The sequence below is a fragment of the Ciconia boyciana genome, chromosome 1 (assembly GCF_034638445.1).
Source record: "Ciconia boyciana chromosome 1, ASM3463844v1, whole genome shotgun sequence".
NCBI lineage: Eukaryota > Metazoa > Chordata > Aves > Ciconiiformes > Ciconiidae > Ciconia > Ciconia boyciana.
The window spans coordinates 192,939,517-192,966,236 of NC_132934.1; the positions used below are offsets into that span (position 1 = coordinate 192,939,517).

The 26,720-nt window shown below is 46.2% G+C and overlaps 1 protein-coding gene across 2 annotated transcripts in view; it reads left to right on the top strand.

The window, feature by feature from the left end:
- Positions 1–3,834: 3,834 nt before the first annotated feature.
- Positions 3,835–26,720, top strand: part of SMAD9 (SMAD family member 9) — a 36,535-nt gene continuing 13,649 nt past the window's right edge. The window contains exons 1-3 of one of the 2 annotated variants that reach the window (XM_072850356.1): positions 3,835–4,003; positions 18,526–19,152; positions 25,741–25,998. In XM_072850356.1, coding sequence (XP_072706457.1) covers positions 18,741–19,152; positions 25,741–25,998 — 670 coding nt within the window. In that variant the 5' untranslated portion in view covers positions 3,835–4,003; positions 18,526–18,740. The remainder of the gene's footprint in view (positions 4,004–18,525; positions 19,153–25,740; positions 25,999–26,720) is intronic. The other variant, XM_072850355.1, reaches the window with a different exon arrangement.

Here is a 26,720-nt window from a genome sequence, read left to right on the forward strand (position 1 = left end):
AACCTGATGCAGGTCTCTCCAAACTGTTCAGACCTTAGGATACTGAGATACCCAAACTGCCTGTGAATAAGAAGCTGGGTAAACTGAGCAAACTCCAAGCTTCTAGACAGCACAAGCAATGTCAAACTTAGTCAAACCTGAGAGTGAGGGGTTGGGGCTGGCCCAGTCCTACCCTGGGAAGGGGAGCAAAAGGTGTCGAGCTAGGTATCCTGGCAGGGTTTGGGCTCGTTGTTCATGCACCCACTGAGGGAGTGAGATGGTGATTGCTGCTGCTTGAATAGGCGGCTGCTCCTTCTCAGCAATGCTGCCCTGCACAGCTGACTCCACCCTGAGATACAGGAACAGCCCTCGCTTTCCAGGGCTCTGGCACAGGCAAAGTGGGCAGTAGAACCACAGCTATGTTGCTGTTCCCAAGAATCTGCTGCCAGAGGCAAGTGCCTGCCGTGTCTTTGCCTAGAGAAAGCCCATGAGGAAAATGTAACTCACACAGTAAATCCATGATACTGTGGCTAGAAGTCTTCTAGTGCCCGCGCCAGCACGCTTGGAGCCGTTTGAGGTATTTCCATCGCGCAGCATACGACACTGCTGTTGTAACAGCTATTTCTTTTTCAGTGGTGGACAGTGCCAGTACTTAACTGGAGCCCTGGAGCAGCACATACACAGAGTCGATACATTTACAGCTCTTAGGAACTTGCAGTTCCCTCCAAGTGGAAAATTTATGTTATTCTATGTGATTTGCACAGTTTCAGTGCTAAAAGAAATTAGAACCCTTCCTTCCCTTTTATAGCTACATCCAGTCTTTACTATTTTCTACATATCCTTTTACTGATGATTTTCTTTACAGAGCTATCCAGCATAAAAAGAGAAAATACAGGCCAAAACCAGGAGAATACTGTCAGATCAGGTTTTGATTTATGAGTAAAGAAGGTTGGTCTGTGTTTTACAGGATGGGATTTGAGAAAGAAAGTTACACCGTGTGCAGGCTAAGGGAGGGTGTTTGCACTTGAAAGGGGCAGGATGGGAAATGAGGCACTCGAGAGGGATAATGGCAAATGAGAAATGGAATTAGCAGAGCCCAGGCGGTGCAGAGGAGTGACAGGTGATGAGTCACGCCGGCAGGAGGAGGGGAGAGTGGAGCCTTACAACCAGGACACAGGCTTTGAAAGCCACGCGGACGAGGATTTGGACTCAGGGATAGGTCTGAAAGTGTGTATGGAGAGAGGGGAAAGGAGAGGTGGGATATATGAGCCCTGCTCCTGAGAAGATACATAGTTCAATAGGTTTAGCAGATCACAGGTAACCCAGCGTATATTCAGCCGTTGTAATAAAACAGCTACACGCACATGCCACATGATCTGAAATACAACTGTATGCAAAAAGTTCCCTGCTGTGTAATCTGTAGTATATCAAACTCTAGTAATATGTATACCCATGTGATCTCTTTTAGCTATACTTTTTCAAAATGGTGCAGTTAAAATCGGCACCACACAAATATGAATGCAATTCAGTCATTCCACAAATAGTTTATGCCTATTTAACTTGAAGCTACTATCAAAGTAAAGATTTAGGAAATGACTGATAAATCTAGGCAGTGTCTCAACCCCCACTGGCTGGGATCGCTCCAGTAGCAGAACTGGCATTTTAATTCTCCCTGCCAAGGAAGATGGGCTGGGGCTAGCACAGCAGGCACAGCTAGCACACCAGAGAGGCAAGAGTACAGACCCACCTTGTCCAGCCACCTCTTTGCTGGCAGCAGCAGCTGTGAGCAGAGGCATGAGAAAGTGCAGGTTTCAACACCTGAAAGAGATGCAGTGAGACCCAGCAGTACTTGGGTATGAGAGCCCTCAGGTTCATGATCAAGAGCCATGCCTCAGTAAGTTACACACCACACCTCAGCCGAGCCACCCTAACTGTCCACGGCTATAGCATTTGCAGTGTGATGTCTTAACTGCATAAGTTAAAAATAAACATCATTATGGATATAGAATCTCAAGCCATGCTGAGTTAGAATGTGTGATTGGCACTTTTATAAATGTTTACAGTGATTTATAAATAACAGCAATCTCTTCTGCCACTCATCTGTGGAGAAGTCTGCTGTAGGAGAAGCGAGACAGCAGTGGGGAAGCCGCTGGTATTTTAAGACGTTTGCGGCCAAAGTGGAAAACAGAGGTATTCGGGGCGTTACATTGTATCTCCCTGTTCCTCCACAAGCCTCGCACACACAGGCCTCGATAAATTTGCGCTGCGGAGCTGTAATTCCATTGTGGCTTTTTGATGTCTACTCAAACAACATTAGCTTTTCTGTCATGTTTTACAATGTAAAAAATTTTGGCGAAAATGTCAGCAGGATGGTATCTTTAATCATATATATTGATTGACTTCAAAAGGCTCAGTGCAATTTAACTGGAACCAGGGTCAGGTTCAGCTGGCACCTATTCCTAGCACTGCCTAGAGCCCCAGTTTCACGAGTACCTTTTATTTCTAGTGTCCTTGAAGCCACTTGACTTCCCTGATATTTCTTTTTCAGCCCCTCCTTATTACAGCTAATACAATATGCTAGGTAGCTAGAAATGGTTACTCATAGGTAATATGAGGGTTTAACAGGTAATATTTAGAGCAGAAAATACATCTGCTCACCAATAATGGCTGCGGTTTGCTGTTCTCTGACCAGTCCCATGAACTGATGGGACCATCCAAAAATCCTGTGCAGGTATTACTAATCCTATTTACAGATGATTTTTTTTTTTTTTTTTTTTTGCATTGCAGTTAAAAGCTCAATGGAAGTCCTGTGAGTCTGGCTCATGAAATGGCCAGGAAGATTTTCAGGACAGCAAATTCAAGATGCTGACTCTGCAGTCAGTGGGAGCCCACCAGCTGGCTGCCATGGCCCCCAACACTGATGCGAATACCTGAGGAAGGGGATTTCTGTAGGACACCCCACGCAGGTGACAGCCCCGCTGTGGGGTCCAGGCAGAGAAGCCGAGGGCACGCCTGGGGAGAGCCAGTGGCCTGCGTGCAGCCCGGTGTAGGAAAGCGCAGCCTGGCCCCCAAATCCCTCTGCTGTTGTCCAGCCGCCCCAGAGGGACATCTTCCCAGTCTCTCCCCACAGCCGGAGTTTGTCCCCTGTGTCCAACAGCCGCGTCAGCATCACCCGGAGTGGTGGAGGACAGAGGTGAAGTTGCCCCCTGCCCCACTTGGCCACTGTGGCCATCCTCGGGTGCTCGGAGGCTTGTGTGAGGGGCCATAGGCGAACGGCTGGCTGTGGAGGCACCGGGCAGAGGCTCTGCCCCGGGGCGGCCCCGGCGGTCACATACAAAAACCCCGCCGACCCCACGCAGCCCCAGGCCCGGCCTCTGCCGCCAGCCTCGCGTTGGGCTCTGGGCCTCCGGGCCGGGCGGGGATCGGGGAGCCCCCTCAGCGGGGAGCCGCGGGGCGGAGAAATGGCGGCGCCTGAGGCGGCTGCCCTCCCGCGGGACGCGGGCTCGGGGCGAGTGCGAGCGTGTGTGTGTGTGATGGGGGGTGGGCTGTGTGTGAGACAGGGTGCGAAGGGTGGATTCTGTGGGTGTGTCTCTGTGCCGTGGGGTGAGCTCTGTGACGGGGTGACCGTGTGCGTGTGTTTGAGGGGGTGAACTCGACGTCTGTGGTGGGGCTGACCTCGGGGAGGGGGGGCAGCGTGTGGTGGGGCGAACCGCGTGTGTGGGTGTAGGTGTGGGTGTGTGGGTGTGTGTGGGGGGTGCGTGTGTGTGTGGGGGTGTGTGTGTGCGTGCGTGTGTGAGCGCGGGGCGGCGCGGCGGGGGGGGCGCAGGGGCGGGCCAGCGGCAGCGGCGCTGCTGGCCGCGGTCCAGCCCGGCGCACTAATACAGGCTGGCGGCTCCCGCCTGACTGACGCCGGCCGGGGCTGCTGCTGCCGCTGCCGCTGCGCCCTGGCCCCGCCACCGCCGCGCAGCTGCAGCCCCGCTCCCGCCCGCGGCGCGCCGAGACCTCAGCCCGCGCCCGGTGGCAGGTAAGAACCGGGGCTCCCGGCCGCGTCCCGGGAAGGGCGGGGGGCGGGGGGGCGGGGAACAGGGGGGACGGGGACGATCCCGCCGCCGCCCCAAACTTCCCGCCGGGGCTGCTCCGCATCCTTCCCTGTGCCGTGCCGTGCCGCGCCGCGTCGCGTCCCGGGGCGGCGGCGGGCCGCAGCATCTCCCCGTGCGCCCAGCGGGGCAGCCCCGGCGGCGCCCCGGGCCGGTGTCCCCGCGGCTGCCGGCCCCGGCCCCGCTGCGCTGGGGCGGTGTGCGGGCGGGGGCTGGGGCTGGGGCAGCAGCGAGATGAGACAAACCGACGCCAGGACTGCGAGCGAAAGGAGGAGCGCGGGGGAAAAACATTTTTATGGATGGCTAAACGCTGACAAGTCTTCCCGCTGTTAGGATTTCTTTCCTTCTCGTTTCAGTAGGAGAATAAAAAAAAAAGACAACAAAACCCCACATGACACGTTTGGAAATACTTTTCCTTTCAGAGGTTATTTTCTGTTCAAGAAATCCCGCTCCTGGACATGCTCCCAAGCCAAGCGGAGCAGAATTGCTGGGATTTGGGTCTGTATTCCAGCTAGAAACGGGGACTCTCTTTTTTTTGGCTCTGAAGTGAAAACGTTACTTGTTAGCAAGTAACCAACACTTCCAAAAACAATAGCCCTCGATATGGCAAATTTTGAATTATTGTAATTTTATCTCCATGCCCGGGCAGCTCTAAGTGGAGGGAATTCAAAGTTCGGCTCATTTGTAACAATTCGGATATTGTGCAGTAACTTTGTGTTTTCCTGCTTTGATTTTATGGGTAAATTTATTTGATGCTAGCCAGGTCTGCTTTAAAAGAGGCATTAGTGGGAATAAAAATAAATGCCACACACGGATGCACGTGCACGCACACACGCGCGCATGCTGTTAATTACTTCAGTTTTATAAATTAGTGAAAACAATTTTCAGCCCAGAATGGTCAACTTTTGAGTGAATGAGCTCTCCCTTGGCAGAAGTGGGAAATGATGTGCACGGCTCGGGAAAGTATTCAAGTTTGTGGTGCTTTGGGAAGGACACTGCAGATAACCCAGGTTTCAGTACTTCGTACCTCCGATGTGTGGAAATGTGCATCTTTATACATGCGTGTATTTGTGCGGTAGGAGTAATCCTCTCATCTTCAGGAGTATAAGCTGAAGAAAGCGCTGCAAAATTCTTCCCCTCAGCAATGGTAGGACAAATGTCATCACTCAAACAAACCTCATACGTTTTAATCCAGCCAGACAACTCCCTTCTTTCAGATTTGATAAGTACCAGTGTCTGGCTGGTTCATGTTTGCTTCCTCTTAGATTTTAAAGCAGAGGCTGGGAATGTTTGTGGTTTGTTTGTTTGTTTGTTTAATATTGAGTTAATTTGACATAGTAGCTAAAATAAACATGCCCCAAAATATATTGAAAGTAAGTGAGCTGTATCAAGAAGCATACCTTGTATTGTATTTACTGAGTTTGGCAGTAGTTCCCATTCTCGTCTGTCCTTTGTGATGGAGTTAAAAACATTTTCTTCTTCACTTTGTTAACTTGCACATAAGCGATAAACTAATTCTGCAAAAATGACTGGAATAAGGGACAAGTGTATTTCATCATGAATCCTTATGATAATCAGGATGTGTAAATTGATAGGAGTTGAAGATAGAAGCTTTTTTTTACGTGCAGCAACTGAAAGGAATACACACAAAGCTGTCAAGTGCACAACTTTGTGAAGAAGTTGAGTATTAATATTTTATTAACAAACTTGCCCAAGGCTAAGAGACACGCACACACGTGTCAAATATCTGCAGAAGGTGGGGATGTGTGTAGAGGAACTGGGTAGCACCTCTGGTTTGGAAGTTGCTCTCATGGAAACTAGTAGTAGTGCCCCATGTTGTCTTCAGTGGGTACAAGATGAGGCCGAACTCACTAAAACAGGAATGTAGAAGTGTCAGTATAATGTATCGCATAACATTTGGACAGTTAATCCTCCTTTCTCTCCTTTTATTCTTTTACAGACTTTCTGCATCTCGCATTTGAATCCTTAGCTATCTGCTGTTATCAGCCAGGGAGATAGTGTGTCATGTAATCCTCTCTCCTGAATGCTAAAGTGCTGTAATTTTGATGGCCAGGCTAATCTGTCTCGATAAAGTTTTATTTTTCCATTGTTAAATTCAAAGGACAATGACTACTAATTACAAGTGACCTCTAACCAAAACACTAGCTAGAGTTTATCACTGGTGCTGATACTGGCTAACAGTAATCCCAGCATCAGCAGTACTAGGCACCCTGTTTCAGAGAAATTTAACAGAATAAGGGGAGCCAGAAAGGAAAAAATATATATGCTCTGGGTAATTTGTCTGCTGGAAAAAATGTAGTGAAAGTGTACAGAGATTTCATTTGCTGTGCACTATACCCCTTACAAATAATACTTACAGGGATGGGGAAGAAAGAAAAAAAACCCATCAGAAATATTTTAACTGAAAACAGCGTAGCAAAAGCGTACATAGGAAAGGTTGTTATGGTAGACTGCCTGGTTTCCTGCTGCAAGCAGGTATAAAGAATCATTAGTGTTATTGTACATTAACAGCAAAAGATAGTAATAACGATGACAATTTGAGAGAATCATTGCTGTCCTATTACTATCTTTGAGAACATTTGTCGTAAGGAAGTATTAGACTCTGAATACAGTATAATAAAATTAATCTTTCAAAAATATCCCAATTTTTTTCCCATCTTATATTTTGCCTATAATGTTTCAACAGTTAATACTGTGGGAATTTTACAGATGAAGATGTGAATTAAAGAGTCTAGGACCCTATGTATTTATTATAGCAGCTGAAAACCTTGCTGTGCTTTTTGCAGATGAGTGGATCTAACAGACTGCAGGATCAGAGCCCAGACTGAGATCCTGACTAATACATGTATGCGTTTAAATTGAAGCAGGTGAAACATTAGCTGCCCAAGTTTTGTGCAGATATCTGTGATTTTTAGACAGATCATTCTACAGGACCACTTGCAGGCTTATGCAAGAATGATTGCAACATGTTAGACAGACGGAAGGTTGAGCAGTTTGCTTTGAGGTTCAGCTCCTCTGGACAAGGGCACAGCAAGGACACGGTAGAGGTGGACACGGAGTGGAGCTGATTTCCCAGTTTACACAGTTGCCCCTACATAAAAACACAAAACAGAAGAAGAAAATCTGATAATTGATCTCTGTTTTTCTGATACAGCATTAAGATCAAGGTATGTTTCTGACTGGGAGGAGAAATGCCTTATCTTTCCTGCATCCTTCTCTCCAGAACTTGTTTCCTTCCCACTCTTTTTCCTTGTCGGTAGCATCACCATCCTCCTCTCTGCCAAACTTAGCATCATCTTTGACTCTTCTGTTTCCTCACACATCTTGGTACTCCCAGATGTCTCTTGACACTTTTTCTTCATGTTACTTCTTACATTCCTCCTTCCTTTTGTTTGCAGCTGCCAAAGCATTAGTCCACACTGTGGCAACCTTCCAGCTTGATACTGCAACCTCCCGTTTCCCAACAAGCTCTTTTCTCCCACCTACGTTCTGCTCCCAGGCAGCATGACCCCTGCCAAAATTGTGCGTCTTTGCTTTTCTTTCTGAAACGTCTCCATGCAGACTCCCGTTCTGGAGTTTCTCTATACACCTGGTCTTTTTTTACGCTTTGAAAATGTTCCCCACTTCCAGAGTTCCCCAGAACTACTGTCCTCAAACTTGCCGTCCACTGAAAGAGAGAAATGAGGAGGAAAGAAAATTAGCAGACCCTCGGGTCATTACAGTTTGTTCTGCTTCAGGCTTCCGTTCACCCTCATTACCTGGCTACAATAGGAGCAAGATTGGTCATTTCTTGATAACGGTTATTCTGTGTTTGTTCGGTCTGGTGGTGTACTCGGTCACACAGCCGTGCTGTGAAGAACAGCAGGCAGGGAGCTGGCAGGGAGCCGGTGGTAGTGGTAGTACCCTTTCCAGAAAGTGGTGTCTGCTAATAGCAAAGCTCCGTGTAATGAAGAATCCTTTATAACGCAAATAACCCTGCTGCTGAGGTCAGTACATTTCAACAATACTTAATCTTTTTTTGTGTGTGTTTTCTTGCCATGCCTTTCCTAACAAAAAATCCTTTTTTTTTTAAGCATTCCTGTGCAGTGTTCCTCATCAGGAGATTTCATAGTGCTTTACAAAGCTGTCCCCATCAGGGTACCTGTATGACAGATGCAGAAATCGAGGCATCTGAGGGAAAACCATTTACCCAGAGGCCTGTGGCAGGATGTGATCCTACACGCTGCCCAGTAGGCATAGAACTGACGGGAGGCACAAGCAGTTCACACGGCTTTTCAAGACTCCCTTATGGTTGTTTGCTGGCCTGGCCTATCCAAACCTACTTGTCTTTGTCAAATTGCTCTGGCCCAGCTGCCAACATGCAGTTTCTTACCCTGCAGCACATATGAGGTAGCTAATTTATCTCTCTCTCATCAACAGATCTTGAATTACTTCACGCAGGGCATGAGGCCTCCACAGGGACATCTAGAGTAGAGAAGCCAAAATTCATTCCTGTGCAAGGCAGCAGCCTACGGCTCCCATGCCTGCCCTGCTGCATGTCCTACCCGGGACCAAGGCTTCTTGGTGGTAACCTGCTTGGTATTCTTGGCCTGGAGAGGCTGCGTAGGGCAGAGCTGAGTGCTAGGAGGGAAGAGGAAGGGGAGAAACAGCCCTGGGGAGATGGGGTATTCCTCGGAGTCCTGGGGTGGCTTTGCAGAAGAGACATACGTTTCTTTAAAAGACTCAGGGTCCTATTTCTGCCTTTTGCTCAGTATTATGTGTTTTCTGAAGCTGGTTGTTAGCATGGGATGTCATCTTACATGCTAAAGAGAATCCAGCCCTTGTTTTATACTCCCAGGCTCAAACGAAGGCATATGAAGCCTGTTTAATCTCATAAGCAAGTGTTCTGGTTTGCAGAGAAGCCGAACACCCACATTTTCAGCTGAAGTCACTGGGAATGGCCAGTCGTCTCCTCCTTTCCCCCTGCAGGAGGGAACTAGATAGACAAGTTCTTGCTCCTTTTGTTCTTAGTCCTGTTGTTGTGAAATAACTTCCATAGAGAGTCCAAGCATATCCAGATATTTTTCATGGAAAATGCCTCAGTGCTGCTGCTTGGGAGTGTTGGCCCCTTGTCCAAGGCAATCCCTGCCACTGAATCAGATCTTTACATGGATAAAACACCCTAATATTGGGGCTTACCTGTCCTCCACACTCCTATTTTTTGCAGTTCTCCAAGATGTAGGCCCTGTGGATGCTCCACCCTTTCTCCCCCTTGCAGGGTTTCAAAGCCACTGAGGGCTCAATTAGCACAGATTACTGCGGATGTTCATGCAGGAGAACCTATATGTCAATCTTATTGCATTAGCAATTTCCCACAGTGATGCACAATGAAAGCCTTTTAGGAAAAACAGATTTGAATGTGATATGGTTTGAACACAATGAAATGCTAATGTGATTCTGTGGAAAACTGCTAACATGATGTATATGGAAAGCCTTTTGTGTGTGAAACGTATCCCCCCATATACGGTCAGGCTTTCTCACCTGGGAGGAAAGAGAGGTGGCTGGCAGTACTGCTGCTCCCTATCCAGGCCCGCTGTCAGTCAGAGAGGAGGCACTTCTGGAAGTTCTTCCTTTTGAGTATTTTATTGATGATCTATATGATCTATTGATCTATATTTCCCTTGCCAAGCTATGTGATGCTACCTCTTCTGCAAAAGACGTTTGCCATGTTAACACCATAACTGTGTAAGTCACCCTTCAGGCAGACCTCCCAGATGTCTCTCTCTCTCTGGGACCTTGGGTGTTAGGCAGGGAGCCTCTGTAGCAGGCTACAGCTAGGAGCGTGGCTGAGGTGCCCTGTCAACATGGGGTGCTTAGAGGCAAGAGTCTCCCCAGCTAACTCCTGGTGTCACAGGTTATCTCTGACTTTGTGGTATTAGATACCTGGCACAACTATGCAGCAGAACTCAAAAGCACGAGATGCAGTCCTTGCATGGGGAGAACCAGGCGCCAAGAGTTTCCATTGCCAGGATCAGGCCTCGCAGATCTGCCAGCGGGAGCCAGCCTCCCGTCAGTTCTGTGTATTCCCCCAGGAAATGAAGGTATTTGGCACCATGCTGAACCTTACCCAGCTGACCCTCAGGTCTCCTGTCAGGTAGATGGGATGTGCTACCGTACACCACGAGGAGAACATTTGCTTTACCAATTTCCCCTGTGTGCACTGTAAATGTACAACCAGAGCTTCAAAAGTGCATTCCTTTCTAACAAGACACTAAACTTTCAGGAAAGGTTCCCATCTTACTCGAGCGCGATATCCTTGGTGAAGTAATTGTTCTTTAGATGTATTCTTATTCACAACATTCTTAACGTCTAACTCTAAGCGAATCCTTTTCCTAAAATGGGCATTTGGGAATGGCTCCAAGAATGCCAGTGATTGATAACGAGGATTACAGGATCCGATTAGTGTGGATATAAACTTTAGGCCAGCAATGAAGCTGAAATTCTTTTCTAGTCCCCTTCTTCCTTTGTGAAGTGTTTGTTCTGGAGGCACTTGGCTGCATGCTTTGTATTAGAGACGAGTCAGCGTTTATTTTAAAAGCAGGAACTCTATTTTTTGCGTATTTCCAACTGTTCCATTTTTAGAAACACCGATGGGCTTTGCTACAGTTTCTCTGGGAATGGTGGGTATGTGAGGAATGCAGGACCGACTGTCTACAAAATGGGGATAAGCAGAGCCATGAGAAGACATTTTGGCTCCCCAGAGCAGGTTGATGCACTTCCCCATCATATCCCACTGCTTCCTGCCTTCTCCCACAAATACGTCCTCGGAGCCCCCCCACGGCATGTGTGCTCCTTAGCCTCTGGCTCTGCGGGAGGAAGGCAGCTGAGAGCGGGGCTCTTCCTCAGAGCTACTGGTCTGAGCCTGAGCGAGGCAGCCAGAGGAAGGGATAAGGCAGGGGTTGGGTGAATGGGTCTTCCTCCTGCCTGTGGGGAGCAGGGCGTGGGGCAGAGAAGAGGATGTGTCCTTTTGGGATTGCATCTCAGAAACTTCGGTGTGGCCCAGCCAGGGAACACAGTGCGGTTCACTCCATATAAACATCATAGTCACTGGTTTCCTTTAAAAATTAATACCAAGGAAGGAAGTGCAGTCAAAGAGAGATCATAGTGATAAATTGGTCCAGTTTCATATTTTTGCACAGACTTTGGTTGTAATTTTGTGGTGTGCCTTCAAATATTGTGGGAGATTTTCAAAGGCAAAAATCAGTGAGAACGTTCAGCTCTCTGGTTTGGGTTTACCCTGAGCAGCAGGATACAGGTAGCCCAGGGGCCAAAGCCAATGTAGCCATGTTAGTCTAGTGCTGCACCTGAAGAGAGGGGCTCTTTTGCTTGCTCACAGTAGGGGACATAGGATCAGAAGGACTTATCTCAAGGGAATTTCCAGTCCCTTCTTCCTCCCCAAGGCCAGCGCAGTTATTCTTGAAGAAAGCTGTGTAAGCTGCACTCACAGACCTCCAGCAGCAGTAACTATCCCAATGCGTAGCTATGCTATTCATATGTTCTCCCTCTTTCTTCAAGTGAATATGAAAGACAGATTGCCCCTATCCTGCTTGCAGCAGCCTTTTGCATGTTAGCATACTGTTACCATGTCCATGCCCCTCTCTTCTCCCCATCTGAAGTCACACTAATTAAGCTTTGTTGAAGCATCTGTCAATGTGCTCACCCAGAGCGGTCCCACCACAGGAATTAGTACATCCCTTCCCAGTTGGGCGTCATGGGCATACCAAAAGTGAGCTGGGTACTTAGTTTTCTTTTGTGATGCAATTTATGCCTTTTAAACACATCTGCAAGTGTTTGGCCTATGGAAATTTATGTAGCTGTGTTAAGGTGTGCAGCTTATGTACTTGAACCTTTCCTTCTTTATATCAAATGAGAATGTGTTATTCCCGTCAAGAGAAGCTGAACGATACTGAGTAGCTGAGGTAACATATGAGTGATTCCACAAGCTCAGAGAAATTATTTGGATGTCATAGATTTTTAGGCACTGGCATCAGATTTTGTCCTTATTTTATCCGGGAGGCAGTGAGTTCAGTGAAGACTCCACAAAATGGATGAGTGGCTGGAGAGGCATGAAGCGCTGTGAGATTAGCTCTTTGATATTGATGGCTTCAGATAAAGTTCAGTGTAGAAGGGAAACTTGGAAAAAAATGCGAAAATGAGTTTCAGAAGTTCGCATTATTCATTTAAGCTTATAGGAATAAACAATGGGATGTTGCCAGGGCTGTGTGAAACATGGATAAATTTAAGTCCCAAGTACTTTACCTCCTATCATTGCAGCCGTTTTCAATTGGAGCGGTCCAGGGTCCAACCAGGAAGAAATTTAGTTCCTTAATTAAAAAAAAGAACAACCTTCTTTACATCCCATTTAATTAAAACCCTGGGTGTCAGGTTCTGTGGTTGTGGAAGAACTCAGTAACATTATAATGAATAATTCATTCACTGTGTTTTGTTGGGTGCAAAAGACAGTGGTTTCAGATAGGTTCATAGCAGCACCCTTGTCTGGTTGGTCCTAAGCACAACAAGAAGCCCCGAGGGATCCCAAATGATGTCGTGGGTGCCACGAGTGGAACATGAGTCTTTTCAAATGATTTACATGTGTCAAGAGTAACATGTGGCCGCAGTTCCCTGCCATGAGCTCGTTACTAGAGCAGCAGCAATGGTGGCTGTGCAGGTCAGGCACTTGAACACTCTTCCGGAGTGAATGCACGTGTGAAACCTGTCCTGCCCAGCTCTGATATGCGGTGCCTGCAGAGCCCTGGTGCCAGGATTGGTGCTTCAGGCTCAGGGAACAGACCCAGGGCAAGGTTGCTGAGGTTCCTCACACTTTGAAGCCCAAGTATTTGTGAACACACTTTTATTTTTTTATTTATTTATTTTAAAACCCTTTCCTCTGCTAAGGTGTGGAAGATCCCCATAGTGAGTGGCAGTGACAATGTGACCTGGGAAGTTCCTTGCCAGCCTTGGGTGCACGCTGGCTGCTGCCAGCTGGGCACATTTGAAACCAAATCAAGACTAGATTACACTGAGAAAACTCACATGCTTCTCTCTTTCATAGTAGGTAGAAGTAACTGAATCAGTGCTAGGTAAAAATAACTAACCAAGTGCATGTTCACAGCATTCCTCTTTACGTTGTTTGACTGAAATAATTTTCTCCCTTCCAATTCTGTTGTGATTTAGTCACCGAGCGGCAGACTTCCAGCTATAATTGTCTCGCTACTCCATTTTCCAGCAGCGTGCATCTCCAAGAAGTGCACAGCTTATGTCTAGACGACCCTCTGAGAAATCTCCCTCTGTGGCCTTACTTAGCTGTTGCAGTGACACCGAGACTGATGATGTCAGCCATTTTCAAGACTGATAGCCATGCCTCTCACAGCTCAGTTAGCCGGGGCAGGCGCTCTGAGTGGAGGCAGCGTCTTGGAGCTTTATTCCAAGACCAGATGCATACACATATCTGCATACACACGCACTTACACACACGTGCACAGATACACTTTTGAGGGAGGTTAGGCACTGTGGTTTTTACACAGTTGCATTTTAAGCCTGTTTTCACTAGCGTCTGTGCGGTTTTCCTTTTTGACTTCTGCATGAGGCTTAGAGTGAAATGTAATGAGGACTGGTACAATTCCCCTGCTATGCCCATGGGAATTGAATTAGAGGGGAGCTTCATCAGCGTGTTGGCCTGCACAGTCATTCTGCTGAGGGATGATGTGAATCTTCCCCAGTGCAGTGGATCCTTTTTACATTAAGTGAAATCTAAATTTCCCCAAATCTTTCCGTAGTGGAGGTGTCAGCATGCTGCCACGTGAGACACAGAGGAGGCCACATTTAATTTCCATGAGCTCTGGAACCCCTCTTACTGACTTCAGCAGGACCTGGCTCATGTCAGGAATCAGCAAACTCATGATGATGGCATTTCATCTGTTTTCTCTGCTCTTGGTGTGTCAGGCTCTTTAGTAGCACAGTGGAAGTTACTGTAGTGGAGTTCCTGGAGGAACACGTTTCTCCTCCTGACTTGAGGACCTACAGGCTAATTCTACACTGGGGGTTGAAAAATGAGCTTAAGAGTAGGAGAAAGTATCCCAGTCCCCTTCACTCCGTGTCTGTGTTGCTGGGGCTTAGGCTGGCAATCATTCAGATTTGAGGCGAGACTCATCTCACCCAGTATTAGCTGTATGTGGTGCCTGGTTTTGCTGATCTTTTTCTAGGTGTTTACTTTTGGGTGGAATGGTTCATGCCATGTAGATGTATGTTTTTATCAAGTATATATTTAGGGACTTGATGGTGACTAGGTCAGATGTGAGTGTCAACAATTTGGACATGTTTATGTGGCTGAGTAAATTCTACTGAAAGTCTGTTTCCGTACTAATAAATGAAACATGCCTGATACTGTTCTTGGCCTTGAGGCCAACTGGGATGGAGAGGCTTGCTTCCATGCAACGGCTGTCTCACCCTCCAAAACAGGGTGGCTCTATGCAGACTTCTTATTAGGATTGACCCCTGATCCCTGCTAACTCCTGAACCAGGCACAAGAGTTATTTGGGAGAGTGCTGCTGGCACAGACCAAAGCCATTCCAGATACTGTGGTAATAATTTATGCTATAGATAATAAAGTTCCCATGCTCAGAAATGTTCCCCAGCACTAGCGTAGCCATAGCTAAAGTCGGCACCTTATGTTCAGGGAGAATGGAGCAAGTGAACTGGGCTGAAGCATTTCCAGTCCCACCTTCTCCTGCAGACCACAGAAACAAAAGGGTGGGTCCATGCTCACATGCCATGTGTCTTCTATCTCTCCCCTAAAGCAAGATTCAGATCTTAGGCTAAGCTCAGCAATGTAATAAAGATTTACAGCATGGAAGATTGACCGTGTTTGGTCTTAACCAGTCACTTACCTGACAGATAGACAAAGCCTTCCTTGTAGTCCCAAAGGAGGGAATCGTGTTAGGGATGTACCCTGAATGATGCCTGACTCATACTGATGATGGTACATCATAGTGTCACTGAGGGAGATAGAGGCGACCAGACCAGAACTTCCATCATGGTATGGCCCAGGGCTTGATACGTGTGGTGGGGTCATGGATCACAACTGTAACGCTTCCCTCCCCTCACACCACTCTCAAGCAATGAGCATTGAGGAACATGATGAATCGTCAGCACAGAAAGTACATCAAATGTGGGTTTGAAACATTTCAATGCTGGAAGTTTCCAGTTGGGTAGGCAAGTTGCCTGTTACAAAAGGCATACAGCTTAAGCAACTACTGTCCTGAAAGAGTGTTAAAATCAAATTGTGAATTGACATCTCTATCATTACAGCCCTGGGGCAGAGTGTCTGCCTAGGTATTTCGTAATGGAGTACCTCAGCCTAGCAAGACATGGCTTAGGCTACTGAATAATATGCAGTATTATGTAATTTAATAACATTAAACTAGGACGTTCTGATAATAATATTATTTGAAAGCTGTTTAGTTTATTTAATACCATTTATATTTTCTATGATGTCAGTTGAATTCAGGGAAAAAACGATTTTAGAAGAAACTGGGGGGAGCGTGGTAGGAAATTGTGCAATGTACTTATCTGAGACTATATCACATGGTCTGCAAAGCACGGCTTTTGCTGTTATACACATAGTCTTGGCGACTCTCCCACTAGCAACAATAGTGCTCAGACTCATACTGATGTCACTGTTGAGTTATTTAATTTGACTGAACAAGATTAATGTGTTTATTTAAAACCTTGGTCGAAATGGAAAAGAAAATCTCGGGACAATACTTTTACGTGAACATGTATGTTTTCATATCTGATGATTGTAACATTGCATTAACTTATCGGGGCAGTTGTTTACACACACTAATGCCTGGGAGACCCCCTCAGATAAGAAGTGTGAGCCATTTTCCCTCTCAGCCTCGAGCAGAGACTTCTGCACAACTACTGGTCCTGTGGGCTTTCATCCCAGGCTCTCCTTGCTTCCTACTGCTGCTTTCAGGGCTGATGCACAGAGATCCCAGCATTGTTTCATTTTCTTGCATGAGGATGGGGTTGGTGCTGCCAAGCAATGACAGCAATGCAGTGGTGGATCCTCCCCAGGTTCTCACCAGGGCAGACACCCTGAGGGACAGACACCTCCACTGCCCACAATGCCTAGATGGGGCTGGCACTGGGCTCTGTAGGCTGAGCCTGCTCCCACAAAAGCTGGAGACTGCCTGCCTAAATTTTATCCACATTATGTTTTACGAGCAGCTTGAGGTTTTTTTCCTGTGATAAATCATTCTGAATTTATTTCATTCTCACATGTCCCCTCTAAGTGTTTGGAATAGACTTTGGTATTGACTAAGAGGCATTAGTAACTATCCAGTTAAATGCTCCAGGTCATTGGATTTTTACTAATACAGAGTGGGGAAAAAAATCTGGAATCTGAAGCTTCTCTTTGCATGGTGGGACAAGTTTGGGCAGTTCCATGGAATCGATCTTTGATTGCTGAATGGCATGAGTGTGGGAATTTCTGCCGTGCTCTGTCAAGATCCTCTCTTGACAGTTGAGGACAACTGGACATATACATAGATTGATAATACAGAAATTGCATAAGCCAGAGCTCAATGCTGTGGTGGATGCCTGAAGCAAGGTGTGCCTACTCTTTCTTCCAGTTTTGTAGTTCCTCTGTTCATATTTTCATGCAGCCTCCTGTCCGCTAGTGCTCGAAATATGAATCTCCGGGGGGAATAGCAGCTGCCGCTGGGGCTTGTGACATGCCAAAGAATCGCTTTTATGCTTTCTCTTCTGTGGGGCCAAGTGCTTCCATCTCCCTAGGTTGTGCGGAAGGCTTTTGGGAATTTGAGCCCCTGCCCTCATCATTGCTGCTCTCATGGAAGAAGGGAAAAAGCTTCTTATGTTTACACTTAACTGCATTTCTCAGGGTGCTGGGCATCTTAAAGGGTGATGCAGTGGGGCAGAGGAATGGGCATGAGAACAAAACAGAAGGGCTAGGAGGAAAACAGCTCTAGGTGGTCCTTGGTCCTCAGCAAACATTGCATGTTAGGTCTAAGAGGCTTTGATGCCCTGGGCCATGTGTGCTTACCCTGCAGCATGCTCCAGAGCTGTGTGGTGCTGAGCATATCAGACTATGCTGAGGAACCAGTCTTTGGGATTGGCCTCCTGTCTCAATATGTTGTACCTGTGCCTGTACTCAGTGTCCCCAAGTGCCCTTTGAACTCTTATAAGAGCTGCACATTTAAGGAAACTGCAGAATAATATGGTTTGTGAAGCCCTGCTGCTCCCAACACCAGGCAATATCTCTCTGTCTCCTCAGTGGCTGCATATAATTAGTGCTGAGGACAATGTCCAGGCCTTTACTGATGGGGGACAAGAAGGACCCAAGTCCTCCCACAAGGGTGGAGTAGGGCAGTCATGGAGCTGCTTCTCTGGAAGCATCCATTTACAAGCTGCCCCCATCTCCTGCTTTAAGTGCCCTCTGTATAGTTCAGACCTTTGGCCTTGATATGCACAGGGGGTCCGTGAAGTATATTTAAAGCAGTAAATAGCTTGACATACAAGGACGTTTTTCCTCAGAGTTCCAGTCAGTGGAAATATGTCATTTTCAGCTAAAATTAGACTGGCTCCGGCTATGTTTAAAAAAAAAAAAAAAGAAAAAAAAAAGAGAAAAACCCTCAAGAACTAAGCTCTTTCTGTTGGACTTTGTCAGATGTAGCAACTCTTAGCAGAAATAACTCAGGATCCATCCAGCACAAACCATGTCCAGAAGTCTGTGATTTTAATCCAAAAAACTTTGAATTGTTGGAGAGAGTGAAACAGACTGGCTAGGCAAACAAGGTTTTCTCTTGCACATGAGACAATGTAATAAGCTTAGAGAATAGTGATAGATCTTTCAAAGGCACTAAATGAAATCTGTGAGTAATTGAATTTTAAATTAATTTTGCAGTTAATATTTTACAAATCTTGACAGTCAAGTGAGATTGGAGGGGCAGAGAGGGAGTTGAAGTCAGAAAAATATTATACTCATTACTTCCATAAAAATTTATATTACAGATTTAATTTCATAGAAGATGGTTGAGCTGAACCTACAGCTACCAGCATCAAAAAAAAGAGATACATTTTCTTTTGTAGTAAATATAACCCCAACCCTGCAACAATTTGCCTAGTGCATTAAACTCACAAATTGAAGTGACTGGACACTTAATGCTTTCCGAGGTCCAACTCTAAAATGAATGTGGAGGGTAGTGGGGCGGAGAGGCTTGGACCCAAAATAAATAGCAAAAAACAAACAGAAAACCATTGAAAATTAAATACACATTTTGAATCATTTCTCTTTCAAAAGATTTTATTGAAGGAACAAATGAAAGGAGTGTGCGAAGCCTAACAATGTATTGTGTTGTTATTCCAGGCTTCAACAGCAGTTTCTTGATGTTTGGAAAGTTCTGAGACCCACCCTATTGGACTACTTGTTACCAGCACCTAAGACTACAAAAACGTATGTGTGGAAGAACCTTTCCTTGAAGGAAGCGTCCATCTCAATATTGTCGAAACTCTGTGCAAGCCTTGCAAGGCAGGAGAGCAATTTGTGCTTCTGTTGACGCTCGTGTGTAATCTCTGCTTCTTATGCACTCCAGCACCCCTATCAGTTCCTTGTTCTCCTTCACCAGCCCTGCAGTGAAAAGGCTGCTGGGCTGGAAACAAGGAGATGAAGAGGAAAAGTGGGCAGAAAAAGCTGTTGATTCCTTGGTGAAGAAGTTAAAGAAGAAAAAAGGTGCCATGGAAGAACTGGAAAGGGCTCTGAGCTGCCCGGGTCAGCCCAGTAAATGTGTCACCATCCCACGCTCCTTGGATGGGCGACTGCAGGTGTCTCACCGCAAGGGGCTTCCCCACGTCATATACTGCAGAGTGTGGCGCTGGCCTGATTTACAATCTCACCATGAGCTGAAACCACTGGAATGTTGTGAGTTCCCGTTTGGCTCGAAACAGAAAGAAGTGTGCATTAACCCCTACCATTACCGGCGGGTGGAAACCCCAGGTAATTATATCACCCGCAAATGATTCACATCTCTCTATTAGCTCTTGCACTGGCAGGTCTAGTCTTGGTGCATCCTACTGAGTTCTGCTCTGAAATCTGAAAAGACAGGCTCCATTTGATGGAAGGACCCTGGGCCTTTCCGTGCCCGGTGACGTCACAGCTCCGGCAGCCGGCAGTAAGGAGCGCCTCACCCCGTGGGGTCCACGTCCCATCGGACCCCCGAGGGCACCCGGATCTTGTCCAGGGTGCTGAAAGTGAGCTTCCTCTCCGTGGACGTGGGTGCTGGCTGCTGGCTGCCCTCTGAACCCTCCTTCTGCAAACTGGTGTCCTTTTGCATGAAGTCTAGGCACCGTCCTAGACTTACCACCCCGGCTAGATTTATGTCTCATTGTCTGAAAATCGATTCATTAATCCACAGGAAAAATGTATCACTAGCTCTCTCTTTAAAAATTAGAGTTGCAGTAAGATGGCTTATTTTGCTGTGGGTATGAAACCAGGTCAGCTGATTCTTGCTAAAATGCCTGGTGGCCTGCCTTTAGTGGGATTTACTTACCTGAATTGATAGTTTATGTGAAATAAATCCCCCAAGTTCCCATAAAACTTTGAGTTCTTCCACTGATGATCCTCTTTACACTGGACTTGGTCAGCCCTGAAAACTTATGACCTCACTGAAGGGTCATTTAATTGGGCTTTGTGTCAATGAAACAGCTGTTAGAAAATTATAGTGTTCAGTGTGGACTTCTATAGGGATCTTAGAAAGCAGGGCTGGCAGAGATCTTGAGCAGTCATCCTGTTCTCCTCTGCCCCTACTCCCAAAACAAAACAAATTACAGGTACATTCCTGACAGATGTTTTTCTAATGAGCTCTAAAAATCCCATGTGATAGAGGCTCCACAACCTCCCCAGGCAAATGAATCTATTGCTTTGCTATCTTTACAGTTCAAAATGATTTCTAATGTCTAACCTAGCTCTCCCTTGCTGCCAAAAATCACAGTAATTTAATTTACTAATGGATATGGTTGGTAAGTGTATACTTATTATTCTGTGATTACTCTTTGTCTGGCATGAACTTTACTCTGAGGTGACATTAGGATCAGATAAGTGAACTGTGGGATGTTTCTTTTCACACAGATGAAATAAGGGAAAGACATTTGTTAACATTTGTTAAACAACAGGGGCTGCTCCCTTTTCTGATAGTCCTTCCACTGCAGTGGAGCTGTCATTTTGAAGTTGTATCTGAACTGCTATAAACATTGTCACAACTAAAATTTTACAGCTGCAGTGAGTGGTGCTTGTTGTCAACAGTTTTCAGTGGAAAGAGCTGATCTCCTGCCTTACTAAAATAAACTCTTCAAGAATCTAAGAAAAGATGCTCATAAAATATTCCATTCTTTCTCTTTGAAGGCTGCAGTCTTCAGTCTCTTCTCATTTCTTCTGGTGTAACTCCAGTGTAGTTAATGGAGTCTCCTCAGCGTGGTAGCTGACAGCACTGCACAGTGCTGTTTTCAACCCCGGTCTTCTGATCTGTTCGGTGCCAGCTAACAAAGGCTAGTACTGGGATAATCCAGCAGCTGCTAAATGGCTGCCAAAGCTTGTTGTTCTGACCCTGAAACTCAGAAGGTTTCAGCTGTGAACATGACTGTCATTTGTCTGTGCAGCAGACTGGCTACATCTCCACTAGTAAATGAGACGGGGCCAAGGTGCAGGTCTGAGTATTGCTGAATTGGTAGCATGCTCCCAGGCACAGCTTTGACCCATGCAGACTTGCATGGACTAGCAGTTCTCAGGGTGCAGGGGTTAGCCCACAGGAGGGACTTTGGGCATTTTGGATGTGACTACCTTGTTTTGGAGGTGGAAAAGAGAGCAGCTGCAAGGATGCAAGCTGTGCCATGCCAGTTCTCCACAGGACCTGGGAATTGTTCTTGGGCTGTTGTATTCACCCCTGCCACTCTTCTTACGGGGACAGCTTAGAAGCTGAAGCTCACAAGTGAGTCACCCCCCTGCTAAAGATGCAGTGCAGCAAGGAGTACGACCTACTCAGGTGTGCTGGGGCAGTGCTGGAGAGGTAACTTACAGCACTGCAAGTGGCAGCAATGCAGCTCCAGGCCAGAGGCAGTTGGAAAGCAGTGCTGCAAGGAGGTGGTGGCAAGGCAAGAGAAGAAATGAGCTTGAGGAGAAAGCGGTAGCAGTGAGATCACTGCAGAAATGGCTGGGAGTGATTGATCTAGGTGCCAGTCTATTTAAACAACAGTCCTCTTTTAACTACAGGAAATCTTCTGCATCTTGGGTGTTGGTGATCTTAGGCTTACGTGAGATTCTCTGAATCTCATCCTCTGGAGCTAAAGAATCCACCCATGAAATTAGTCAGCAGTGCATTTCTTTATAATCCACAAGCCAGTATTGTTTTTATACAAATGTCCATCGTCTTGGGGCTCACTTTCCAACACTGCAGTCTGTCTTGCTGAGTCAACCATTCAGTGACCAGATCTGTTAACTTTTATTCAGAATGAATGAGTTGTGTCAAAGATGGGAGGGCCTCACCCTTTCTTTAATGGCCTGGCAGATCCCTAGACCTCTATTACTAGAGAGCAGCTTTAAGCTCTGGTCTGAGATTCAGGGGTTTCATTGCTTCTGCTGTGTCCTCAGGCTGCCCAGCCACATCCTAGTCTATGCTGACCAATATTGCACAGATTATGCATAGCTTTTATTGCTGCTGCCAGTGTCCCCAGCAGATTTTTTCTCAGGTCTGCTGAGCAGCAAGTGCCGTTTAGAAACAAGCAGCATATATTTCCTCTATTTGTGCAACACTGCACTGTGGAGAGGGGTTAGGCCACCTAGCTTAAAGAAGATAGGTATGGTGGTTAGGCTCTGCTTCATTGTGTTGCCTCGAAGAGCTGGTCAGAAGTCTGAATGGTTTGTTGTCAGGAGAAGCTATATTTTCAGAAAAATAGAAAAGCTGCCTAAACATTTACCCTATTATGTTTATATGAGATCAATCATGTGTAGATAGTGCAAATTGTAGTGTGCACCATTGCTGTAGACAGCAGGAGCCTAAATGAACTTTTCACTTAGACTAACTGAATGCTTTCATCAAGCCTGAGTGGGACTAAGATGTGGTAGCCTCCCAACTGGAAGACCACCTGATGATCTCACTGCTGGCTATGTGTTTGGTGTTTGTAAATGCTCATGGGCATAGGGAACAGATGGATCTCCCTGGAGGGTAGGTCTCTGAAGGTAGTAAACTCTGCAAAGATGGGCTGATGTGTGAGAAATCACAGGGTGGATGTTGTACCTGGAATTAAACCGTGAGGCAGATAGTTTGCTTGCACCTGAAGTCACAGGCTCTGGGCACAGCCAGGTTTCCAGCAGGAACTGTTTCAGCTAAAGGGAACAGGAGAAAGCCTAGTGCAGGAAAGGCAGTGGCAGGACTTCAGACATGACTGTATTTGTCTTCAGTTGAACAAAGATCATCAACACTTGGGCATGCATAGAAGGAAGGATCCACCCCTGGCTCTCGGAGCGGGTAGAAGAAAAGGACTCCATTGAGTGGAGACAACGCAGATAAATTATGAGGACAGACAGGTCCCAATGCACTCAGTCACTCAGTTTCGTGCCTCTGGTCACACTTCCTTCAGAGTTGTTAGGCCCTGGAGAGTGACATCTGTTACCAAAAGAGCAAGGAGAACAAGGCCCTCTGGGGAATTTTTAGCCACAATCAAGAAAATCTCAGAATTCCTCACCACCACAGAGGCTTTAGCTCTCTAGGCAGCCACAGAGCAGTCAGTGGAAAGATTGAGTGAGGTGGCAAAAACTGTACAGCAGAGCAGAAATTAAAAGTACCCTGGTCAGAGCTGGGAAGAAGTTCAAGGCTTGAAAATTCCTCTTGCTGACTCACTCAGGGCGAGTCAAAGGCTTTTCCTGGCAAGTACTGTTCACACATTCAGATTCTCAGCTTTCATTTAGAGAAGGAGTTGTGTTGAGTTCTCACAGGGCTGAAGAAAGGCGCTTCCTTAGCAGCAGTACCCACAGCAAGGTGCCAACCTCGTAACACTGCATGACATTGCTGTAGCACAGCTGTCCCTTGCTCAGCACCTCTGCTGGGTGCAAAGGGATCACCAGTTCCCTGTTTGCTAGGGCTGCTGGTCAGAGCTGGCTGAGCAGCAGCAGACCTGGCAAGCATCATACCAGTTTCATGGAGCAGCAGAGGAAAACTCCAGAAGCAGCAGCAGCTCACAGCCTGGAGCTGCTCACAGGAGCATGGGATGGGAGGGATCCAGCTCGCCAAAACCACACCTGCAGTGGTGGTACTGGCCTTGTCCCAATATAGAGCAGATGAACTGAGCACTAAAAGAGTCTGTATCTCTCCACTGACTATGAAGATATCCATGGGGGACTGGGTAGTGCATCTCAGATGTGAATACCTGTATTGCCTGTATGAGTCGTACCTGGGGGAGTCTAGGAAATTAAAAAAGCTAAAGAAGCAGTAAAGAAGCAGAAATACCTCTCTCTACCAAAGGACTTAAGAGGGTGACAACAAAATCTTCATCCCATAGGTAGGGGCATATCAGAGGCAGAAGGAAAGAATGTAGTCTCCAGAGCACCATCCTTGTGCTGGCCAGAAGCTGATTAGAAATGCATTGGGCCAGAGAAGGGTCTGCGTATAGTCTCTTAAGCGGTATCCCAGTGCCTGTGTTTCCAGGCACGTAAGAAGATAACTTCTGCAGTGAACCCCCTGTCATCAGTCCCATCTTTTGTATGTTTTTAGGGCTCAGTTCTTCAGTTCATTCGTGACTGGCAAATTCCCAAATGGTATATGCCAGTGGGTGGGCAGGAGCATGGTTTAATCCTGCCCTGGGTGCAGCATAGCGCTACATCAAGCAAGAAGCTGTAAACCTGCCATTGGTACCAGGCACTGGTCCTCCTCCTCGTGCTTAAACTGCCTCAGCTCTCTGAGCAATCAATGTGCACTGAGAGTGCACTCCAAGGAGGGTGTTCCTACAGCCTCTTCTCATGCACATGTTTTGCATTATCTATGTATTATTTGCTTTATAGCAATTATTCTACTCTTTCATTATGCTGGATAAATGAAAGTTCACTGTAATTAAAAGGTGTTAGCTACCTACCTAAAAAGAATTGGCCTTACCTAGACAGAGCTTTTGGGTCCAAACAATATGTTAAAACACGTTCAAACCATATATTCCTGTCAGCATTTATAACCAAGAGCACACACTGCTATTTGTTTCCATAAGCTAGTAAGGATAGACTGAAAGATTACGTGCTGCTGGGTTTTAGGCCAGAGGAACTCTGGACACTAGGTCAATCAATACAAGCCTGCTGAACTGTTCCCAGTGTTGGGACAATTCATCCTTGTCACAGTAACTCAGATTGCCTCCTTATCTTCTCTGGTGGCTTTCAGATCTGCACGATAGCAACTGGGTATTCATTCCCCCTACTTGTTTTTAAGGCCTTAACTAAGGCAATTAGGCAATACGTGAGCTAGTAACTAATAGAGAAATCTTGGGGTACATGTATCACCTGTTGTAGGTGCTGTTCTCCCCCCAAGGACAACGGGAGACCCAGTTAAATCCTCAGGTTGAACTCCCATATGCAGAACTATTTAGCAAGCCTCTTTACGTTCCAGCCTAGGGGCTGCATCTTCATAGGTAACTCACTAGTTGGGTTTTCTAAAGTGCTTTGACTCCAGTTCTGCTCTCACTCCTGATATGTCAGAATCCAGAATAATTTGGGTCAACTTTAGGTTTCCCAATGCAGCAATGCTGTTAACAGCACTGACAGTATGAGATGTAAGCGAAGAGAGTTTGTGAAGAGAGGTGATATCTTCTATTAGACCAATTTTTACATGGATTGATTTGGATTTCAGTTTTGTGACCTACATTTTTCATGTATTACTTACCAACCATTGACATTTGCCTCCTCATGCTAGATCTTTTCTAACTATATTGCAAGAGCCAAATTAATATTGCTGCAATATTTGAATTGCCATTTACATTTCCTTTTAAAGATCCCACCGTCTGTCTGGCAGCATTTTCAAGTACCTGAAAACCTTTTAAATCTGGTGTCTTCTGGTCTGTGCTTCCTTTTGCCCATCTGTAAAACACTGGTACTAAAATATGCAGTATATTGCAGAGCACTATTAATTGTTATTAAACTTGGCTGTGGGTTTGGCAAATCCTGGTGATAATATTTAGCAAACTCCTGACATGTTCAATCTTTCAGGAAGGAAGGAATAGGTAATTTTGAGTGGGAGAAATGTGCCACTTGCATTTCTGTAAGAGGGCTGTGTGCACATGCTGTACCTGTGAATTTTATGGTACCTTCCTCAAGTCAGGAATGAGTCCATATTTTGTATATGGAATTGCTGCAACTGGCTGCAAATCTGGAAAAAAAAGGTCCAAGAATCAGCTTTTGATTCTTGTTTTTGGACAGGTTTGTTGCCCTTCAATGACTCGTATACAGATAGCAATATTTGGGCAGCATGGAATATGCCTCTTTTTAACTTACAAAGAGATATACTTTCAAGAGTGCAATTTTAACCAGATTATTTTCTGTTCTTGTTTTTATTTTCAGTCCTACCTCCTGTACTCGTTCCAAGACACAGCGAGTTCAACCCTCACCTCAGCCTCCTCGCCAAGTTTCGAAACACTTCTCTGCACAGCGAGCCGCTAATGCCGCATAATGCCACCTATCCTGATTCTTTCCAGCATCCTCCATGCACCCCTTTTCCATCATCACCCAGCCACATGTTCTCCCAGTCGCCTAACAGCATCAGCTACCCCAACTCACCAGGAAGCTCTTCTGGACCAGGAAGTCCCTATCAGCTCACGGGTAAGAATGAGCTTTCAGACATCCCAACTGAGGCAGTCACGGTTTTTGCTGGGGCCTGGGGTCAGGTGCCAGTTCTGTGTGCTTCCACCAGGCTGTAGCTACAGATTGAAATGTTGGACAGGATGGATTTGGGACATGATTTCTTGTGACTATCTCTTAGTATTGTCTCCCAGTCCTTCTGACGGATGCTCAAGGAACTAAGAGCTGTAGTCATCCCACTCCTAAAAGTGTCTGGATGAGATTTCATTATTACTGTAAGGGTAAAGTTGAGGAGACGAGCAGGTGTGCCAGACCACCTTCTGCCTAAAGCTGCCCATCCAAGCTTCTGATACAATCCATGGAAAAGAGCACCTTGCAACACCTAAGTTAGCCACCTCTAATAGATATGGTCAGGGTAGGGACCTTTAGAAACTCCATCAAGAGAGACAGGATAAAATGGGGAAATTGGTACGCAGAAATATTTTTTAATTCATGGTGATCCCACTGACTGTATAAACTTCAGGAAATTAAGGTGTTTAACAGTCTGGCCCAACACTTGGTGAAGCCACCAGGCAAATTCCTGTGCCTTTGGAACGTGCTTCATCAGCTCCACAGTTCTGAGGTTGGCAGGGTTATGTCACTCAGATTGTTTGCATTCTGAACTCCTTACTTAGTACTGCTCTAATTACCTGAGAACTTAACTATGCTTTTGCTGTTAAATATACCAAGAAGGTGTCATGCAA